General features: G+C 42.3%; 1 protein-coding gene across 10 annotated transcripts in view; it reads left to right on the plus strand.

Annotated features, from left to right (window-relative positions):
• VSIG4 (V-set and immunoglobulin domain containing 4) overlaps positions 1–7,890 on the plus strand; it is a 93,893-nt gene extending 86,003 nt beyond the window's left edge. For all 10 annotated transcript variants that reach the window (XM_073600221.1, XM_073600223.1, XM_073600225.1 and 7 more), the window contains one exon: positions 4,744–7,890. In XM_073600221.1, the coding sequence (XP_073456322.1) occupies positions 4,744–4,921 (178 nt within the window). In that variant the 3' untranslated portion in view covers positions 4,922–7,890. The remainder of the gene's footprint in view (positions 1–4,743) is intronic.
• The last annotated feature ends 749 nt before the right edge of the window (positions 7,891–8,639 follow it).

Consider the following 8,639-nt stretch of genomic DNA (forward strand, 5'->3'; position numbering starts at 1 on the left):
GTCCTCTCCGTACATCAGAGTTCTCAGTGTTCCCCCTTAAATCAGGGTTCCCAGAGGATCCCTTATGTTAGAGTCCCCAGAGTTGTCTCTTACATCAGAGTCTGCAGAGTCCCCTCTTACAGTGAAAGGGAACTCTGCGAGTTCAGATGTAAAAGGAGAACTCTGTGGACTCTGATGTAAAGGGGGACTCTGTGGATTCAGATGTAAAAGGGGAACTCTGTGGACCCTGATGTTTCTTAACTTCATATGATTAGAAATGTTATTTAATAGCAAAATATATGTATAGTTTTTACTATAAAAAAAAAAATTGCCGTGTGCCGCTAAAGTGTTCCGGTTTGACTTGAAGAAAAGGTGGCAACCCTACTGTGAAGCAACCACAGCTGTCACAACCGGGTGCCCACACTTGCAATGCCAGCGATGGGGAGAGCCGAGGTTTCGAGCTGCCGCATCGCTGGATCGTGGGACAGGTGAGCGTCTGTTTTTTAAAAGTCAGCAGCACTTTTTGTGGCTGTTGACTTTATAGAAACTCAAAAACGTCTGGAACTACGCTTTGGGGACCTATCCACACCAAGTGCTTTAGGACTGCGTTGGCCGGGTATTCCAGAGCAGTCCTACTACAAGATGAGGCAAAATGCCCTGTCTGCTACCTGGCCGGTGTGGTTCTCTTTGATCACTAAGCACTCATGAAGGACAGAAGTAGGGATCACTGTGGTCTTGCTGGAAGAGGTGACAACATAAGTGTGCTTGAGCCTGGCACGATGTGAGCGCAGACCAGAAGGGGAGTGGGAGCCACCTCTTGAGGGAGTCTATTCTACATTTTCCAAGCTCTTACTGTGAAGAAGCCTCTCCGTATTTTGTAATGAAATCTCTTTTCCTCCAGCTGTAAAGAGTGCCCCCTTGTCCTCTGTGATGACCTTAAAGTGAATAACGCCGCACCAAGTTCACTATATGGACCCCTTATGTATTTGCACATGTTGATCATATTCCCCCTTAATCTCCTCTTCTCAAGAGGGAATAAATTCAGTTTGGTTGACCTTCTCCTCACTTTCTCCAGTTCCCCGGTGTACTTTTGTGAGCCCAAAACTGAGCTGCATATTCCAGATGAGATTTTTTTATATTATTCTGTTTCCCTATAGGTTTATTACAACTGATCCCCAGCCTCAGCTGCACAGAATGAATGAACAGGAAGAGCTCTGCACAGTCTTCCTGTTCATTCATAAACTGAAGCACAGTAAACATAGTTTCAGTTATGAATGAACACTGTGAGTAATCGGGGTACCAATCACTCACTGTGTTCATTCAAAAGATGAATGACCTCTCTGTGTGTCTGCAGCAGCCAGCGGAAGAGGAGAGGAGAAGCCGGCAACGCTGTGGGGTGGCGCACACCCAGGACACCCTGTGCGCACGCCTATGATAAGTTGTTTGGGCCAAGTTGGCCCAAATGAACGTTTTCCCTTATTAACATGTGACCGCTGTCAGCTGTATAAACTGTACGTAGCATCAGCTACATACAGTATACAACGCTGTGTGGTTGGCAATGGTACGGGACCTTAACGTCCTGTTCCTGGAACAAAATCAAATTGGGCTGAGAACTGCAGAAGCATTCAGAGAAAGTCTTGTATTATGAATGACAAAGGTTGCATGTGTTAGTAAAGGAAATAGTGTGTTTGGGCTACCTTGAAAGGGGCCCAAATGAACTATTTAACCGCTTCAGCCCTGGAAAATTTTACCCCCTTCCTGACCAGAGCACCTTTTGCTATTCGGCATTGTGTCGCTTAAACTGACAATTGTGCGGTCGTTCGACGTTGCACCCAAACAAAAATTGACGTCCTTTTTTCCACACAAATAGAGTTTTCTTTTGGTGGTATTTGATCACCTCTGCGGTTTTTAATTTTTGCGCTATAAACAAAAAAAGAGCGACAATTTTGAAAAAAAAGCAATATTTTTTTCTTTTTGCTATAATAAATATCCCTCCAAATATATATAAAAAACTAATTTTTTCCTCAGTTTAGGCCAATATATATTCTTCTACATATTTTTGGTAAAAAAAAAAAAAATCGCAATAAGCGAATATTGATTGGTTTGTTCAAAAGTTATAGCGTCTACAAAATAGGGGATAGTTTTATGGCATTTTTATTATTAATTTTTTTTTAGTAGTAATGGCGGCGATATGCGTTTTTTTTGTGACTGCGACATTATGGCGGACACATCGGACGCTTTTGACACTATTTTGGGACCATTGTCATTTATTGTCAGAAACCATGAACCAGACCGAGACAGAAGTACAGTAAAATCACACTTGTTTATTAATAAAAATGAAAAGGTAAATAGAGTAAGCGTCATCAAAGCATAGCCAGAGTTCAGTAACCAGATCGGGTAATCAGCCAAGCCAGAAGTCAGGGATCCAAGTAGAGGAACAGCAAGCAGGATAAGGAGCCAGAAGGGATGTCAGCAAAGCCAGTCTTTAAACAGGAACGCAGAAGATGGTTTCTTGTGATGTGACCAAGGCGAAGGCAGGAATGAAGTGAGCTGGAGATCTTTAAGTAGGCGGAACTGACGAGCAGATCCACAACAGCTTAACTGTGGAGAGAGATGAAAGCTGGCAATTAGCCGACAGCTGAGCGGCCAGCCCAGGGAAGGAAGGGCTGAGCCAGCCCTGACATTTATACAGCGATCAGAGCTATAAAAATGCCTTGATTACTGTGTAAATGACACTGGCAGGGAAGGGGTTAAACACTAGGGGGCGATCAAGGGGTTAAGTGTGTCCTAGGGAGTGATTCTAACTGTGGGGGGGATGGGCTACCACTGACATGACAGCGATCACTGCTCCCGATGACAAGGAGCAGTAGATCTGTCATGTCACTAGGCAGAACGGGGAAATGCCTTGTTTACATAGGCACCTCCCCTTTCTGCGGCTCTGTGACGCGATCGCCGGGTCACCGGCGGACATCGAGTCCGCAGGACCCATGGGCACAATCACGCTGTGCGTGGCGGGCGCACGCCCACAAGCCTTGCAAATTAAAGGGGACGTACAGGTACGCCCATTTGCCCACCACTGCCATTGTTCCGACGTATATCGGCGTGGAGCAGTCGGCAAATAGTTAAAGTGAAATCAAATCTGGATTCAGGCTTTAAGTTTTAACTAGAACAAGAGAGGAGGAAATATTTTTCAATGGGGTTGACAACTGTCCAAGAGGGGACCTCTTCCACTTTAGAGAGATTTCTTCTTACTTCTTGATGTGCCTTCTAGATAGTAAGTGAAAGGATATCTCCCCAGTGGGACACAGATGGTATAAAAAAAACACCAAAAAGGGGTTTTGTCATTCCCTAATGTGTGAAAAACATTTTAGATTTAGGTATACTTTAGGAAGTTAAAGTGGGCCTTGCAGAGCAATGTAAAGCCTACTTTTAGGGCCTTGGGTTCCTAAGGTTGAAAAAAGAAAAAGTTAACTTTATACTTGCCGTACCCCTTTCTTCCACATCGCTGGGTGTGATCTCACTGTCCTTCTGAGTCATTCCAGGGAATGGAGAGCAGGCAAAATCTCATGATAGGTCACCCAAGTACACTATATTGTCAAAAAGTATTGGGACAGCCTTTGTCCGTAGGGCTCAGTATTGAGTTGGCCCACCCTTTACAGCTATAACAGCTTCAACTCTTCTGGGAAGGCAGTCCATAAGGTTTAGGAGTGTGTCTATGGGAATGTTTGACCATTCTTCCAGAAGCTCATTTGTGAGGTCAGGCGCTGATGTGAATGAGAAGGCCTGGCTCACAGTCTCTGCTCTAATTCATCCCAAAGGTGTTCTATAGGGTTAAGGTCAGGACAGTCAAGTTCCTCCACCCCAAACTTGCTCATCCATGTCTTTATGGACCTTGCTTTGTGCACTGGTCCAAATTATTTGGTGGACAGGGGATTTTATGGCGTGGGGTATGTTTTTCAGGGGTTGGGCTTGGCTCCTTAGTTCCAGTGAAGGGAACACTTAAGGCGTAAGCATACCAAGACATTTTGGATCATTTCAACAGTTTGGGGATGGCCCCTTCCTGTTCCAACATGAATGCGCACCAGTGCACAAAGCAAGGTCCATAAAGACATCGATGAGCGAGTTTAGGGTGCAGGAACTTGACTGGCCTGCACAGACCCCTGACCTCAATCCCGATAGAACACCTTGGGGATTAATTAGAGCGGAGACTGCGGGCCAGACCTTCTCGTCCAACATCAGTGCCTCACAGCACAAATGTGCTTCTGGAAGAATGGTAATTTCCCATAGACAAACTCCTAAACCTTGTGGACAGCCTTCCCAATAGAGTTGAAGCTGTTATAGCTGTAAAGGGCGGGCCAACTCAATATTGAACCCTACAGACTAAGACTGGGATGCCATTAAAGTTCATGTGTGTGTAAAGGCAGGCATCCCAATACTTTTGACAATATAGTGTATATTGCAACCGTGTCTTCTCATTAGATATTTGCTGCTCTGTCTTCCAGGATCTAGCCAGGAGTGCACTGTCACCCTCGTCTAGGTGCCTCTACAGGTGAATTTTTGGAACTGCTATCATTAGGTGATTTGTGAAGGAGGGGAGAACCCGGATGGTAAAAATGGACCTTGAATTTTATTGCAACGTCCGCTTTAAAATAGGACGTCAATTTTTGAGATTATTACATACCTTTTGTATAATAGGAATTAAAAAAAATGACATGAAATAAATTCTAATCCTTTTCTTTTACGTTTTCTTTGTTTTACCTGCAGTATGAACCAGCTGGCATTGAATTTAGAAGGACGTTCATGTGAAGCAGCATCAAATAATTATGAGCCTGATTTTCCCGTGGCTCAGTATGAGAGCCTTCCAATGTGTTCTCCTATGTATGAGCAGCTTGTTCTGAAAAATCCAGAAGCAAATGACAACCAGTGTCAAAGTTCAAAATGATGTGCACCATGCATCTTTCCTTAACCTAGAGCTCACCATGATTTAAACAAAAAAAAAAAAATGAATAACCATAATCGGCCTGGACATGAAAGAAAGGATCATTGACTTCTGCAATGACTGCAGGTGATCCACATAGCCACTTGTGATTGAGAAAGCATACCCATACACCAATAGTACCTACACTATATGGCCAAATGTATGTGGACTCCCTCTAAATAATTGAGTTCAGGTGTTCCCAGCGAAGGGTTCTGTTAACACTACAAAGACATTTTAGACAATTGTGATTTTCAAATGCTGGGAAAACAGTTTGGTGAAGGCCCTTTCTGTTTCAGCATGATTGTGTACAAAGCCAGCATTATCAAGACATGGTTTGAACATTTGGGTGAGAAGGAACCTGAGTGGCCTGCACGGAGCCCTGACTTCAACCCTACTGAACACCTTGGGGATCAGGTCTTCTCATCCAACTTCAGAACATGACTTTAAATCTACTGAACACCTTTGGTATCAGGTTATCTCATACAACTTTAGAACATGACCTTAACGCTACTGAACACCTTTGGGATAAGGTCATCTCATACAACTTTAGAACATGACCTTAACTCTACTGAACACCTTTGGGATAAGGTCATCTCACACAAATTCAGAACCTGACCTTAACCCTACTGAACACCTTTGGGATCAGGTCTTCTCATACAAGTTTAGAACATGATCTCAACCCTATTGAACAGCTTTGGGATCGGGTCTTTTCACCTAACACCGGTACCTAACCTTAACTCTACTGAACACCTTTGGGATCAGGTCTTCTTACCCAATATCAGTACCTGACCTCAACCCTACTTAACACCTTTGGGATCAGGTCATCTCATCCAACATCAGTACCAGACCTCAACCCTACTGATCACCTTTGGGCTCAGGTCTTGTCATCCAGCTTCAGAACCTGACCTCAGCTCTTCTGAACATTGGGTCTTTTCACCCCATGTCTGTACCAAACCTCACAAGTGGACACAAATTCCCACAGACACAAATTTTGTGCAGAACCTTTGCAGAAGAGTTGTGGCTGCTGGATTTCCAGCAAGCTCATATACCTGTAGGTGTGATGGTCATGTGCCCACCAATGTTTGGCCATATATTGTATGCTTTAATGAGTTATTGTTTACCATTGCTCCTGCTTGATGAAAAATGTAATTATGATGCAAATTTTGATTCAAGTTTTTATTGCCAGTAATGTGCTGCATTGCATATACATATAAGAAATTCGTTTTAAAAATGTCTCCAGCATTTGCACAGCCATCACAAATAATCACCATAGTTTGATTTCGTATTAGCCTCCTGCATTCCCCTGTATGGCGGCAGTCGGGGGGGTCAGAACCAAGAGTGCTGAATGAAAATGTATTGACAAGAAACATGTTGATAGGAGGAAATAACATAGAGAGCAGAGAGTTGACCTCATTCATCTGCTGTCCTTCACTGTCCAATCAGTAGACTAGGGTTGCACAGAGGTGTACTCTTTAGGTGTACGTGGTATCATCTACCTAGCTGTGCTGTGTGGGTCTCAGGACTTAAGCCACAGAAATACAAATTCTTTGGAAAGAAAGAAAAAAAGCCCCATACAGTATATGCATATTATCTACTGTATCTCCTATCAAAGCTTCTATTACTGCTCTATGTGGCCCCTTGACATTGTGTCACTGAAACAGGAAGTGGGGAAAATACCATTAGATCTGAGTTAGAGCTCCCCAATTATGCTCAGGCTCATGGGCCATATTGGACCTCTGCAGAGAGACTACTGTTTTCTCACACAGAGCAATGGGTCCTGGCAAGGGACAGGCTTCTTGATTTGGGCTGTGGCTGTATTCTAAAAATAGCAGACTTTGCACGCCTTTTTTGATGCACTTTGAATGTATGTAGTGGATTACTACTGAAAGTTCAGTTAATCTTTAATGCCAAATAGTTGTCATGATATTGCAACAATTCTATTTATATTGCCAATGTTGATATTTACCCATAGTCAGAATTTTTCACCAAATACTATTTTCTCAAGTTTAGATGAAAGTAATACGTTTGGGCTGTGCCATTTGGCAGAGCTGTGTAAATCTTAGGACTGGATGGGCAGAAACACACATTCTTTGGCATGTAAAATAGCTCAATATATATGACATTTATTTTGCTTTCCTGATGTTTAGCTTTAAAGTGTTACTAACCCCACAACAGTACAATCAGGCTGTATATGAAGTAAAGCATGCTTGTTATACTCACTGTGGAACCTAAGGGGTTAATCCTCTGCATTGTGTAACAAGACTGCTTGGTCTTGTATGCACAGATCCCATTCACCCTGCACTGTCCCCCTGGACAAGTGTGGATAAGACAGAGCCTTTGGAGTCAGGCTGCACATGCTCAGTTTAGTGTGTATTGCTAGAGAGGTTTGTTTTTTTTCTTGGGAGAGTGCATGTGATCAGCACAGAGCCAACCAGCACTGTCCAGACAGAGGGTCAGGGGTCCTGCGTCCTGATAGGACAGCTCACTGCAGTATGTAAACACCTCTTACAAGCATCACCAGGAACTGATAGAAGTCACAAGACTGCTATATACTGCTATTGAGAAAAGGTATTTAGCAGTTTATATTTACTAAAATAATTGCATTTCCATGTTCTGTGTACTGTGGGAGATCAGATATAGTGCATGCAGACTCCGGGGGTTTAGTAACACTTTAAGTCAGCTATAACATTATCAGAATTAATCCCAGTATACTTTGCTGTATTTAATTTGCTATTCCTTTAAATAATTTGTTTCAATTTTTTTTGACAATGTGTTTTAACTTTTCAAAATAGAAAATGCATATATTGCACTGAATACTTTTTTGTTTGTTTAAAATAGTGCAATTTTTTATATGTATATTTTTAGCTCTTATATGTATATTTTGTTGTCTACTCCAGAAATGAATAAAGAAATAACAATGTAGCGCTGAAAAAGTAATATGTATCATTCTATTTTGTCTTGGCGGTATATACAGTACAATGTGACAAGCAATGAATCACAAGTGAGGGAATTATATTTCATTTATACACAAAAGGGTGATAGTTATAAGTTGGGCGTATTTTTATTTTACAATTTTTGTATTAAATTTTCTTTTAACCCCCTGCCTCCCCAGGTACTTTCACCCGATTCCTGCCCAGGCCAATTTTCAGCTTTCAGCGCTGTCACACTTTAAATGACAATTACTCAGTCATGCAACACTGTACCCATATGAAAATTTTAGAGCTTTCTTTTGGTAGTGTTTTACCACCACTGTTTATTTTTATTTTTTTTGTAAACAAACAAAAAAAAGACAGAAATTGAAAAAAAAAAAATTTTAATAGTTTGTTATAAAATTTTGCAAATGGGTAATTTTTTTTCCTTTACTGATGGGCGCTGATGAGGCTGCACTGATAATCACTGGTGGGCACTGATGAGGCGGCACTGATGATCACTGATGAGGCTGTACTGATGATCACTGATGAGGCTGTACTGATGATCACTGATGAGGCTGTACTGATGATCACTGATGAGGCTGTACTGATGATCACTGATGAGGCTGCACTGATAATCACTGGTGGGCACTGATGAGGCGGCACTGATGATCACTGATGAGGCTGCACTGATGATCACTGATGAGGCTGTACTGATGATCACTGATGAGGCTGTACTGATGATCACTGATGAGGCTGTACTGATGATCACT

Source organism: Aquarana catesbeiana, linkage group LG09 (genome assembly GCF_042186555.1).
Source record: "Aquarana catesbeiana isolate 2022-GZ linkage group LG09, ASM4218655v1, whole genome shotgun sequence".
Lineage (NCBI taxonomy): Eukaryota > Metazoa > Chordata > Amphibia > Anura > Ranidae > Aquarana > Aquarana catesbeiana.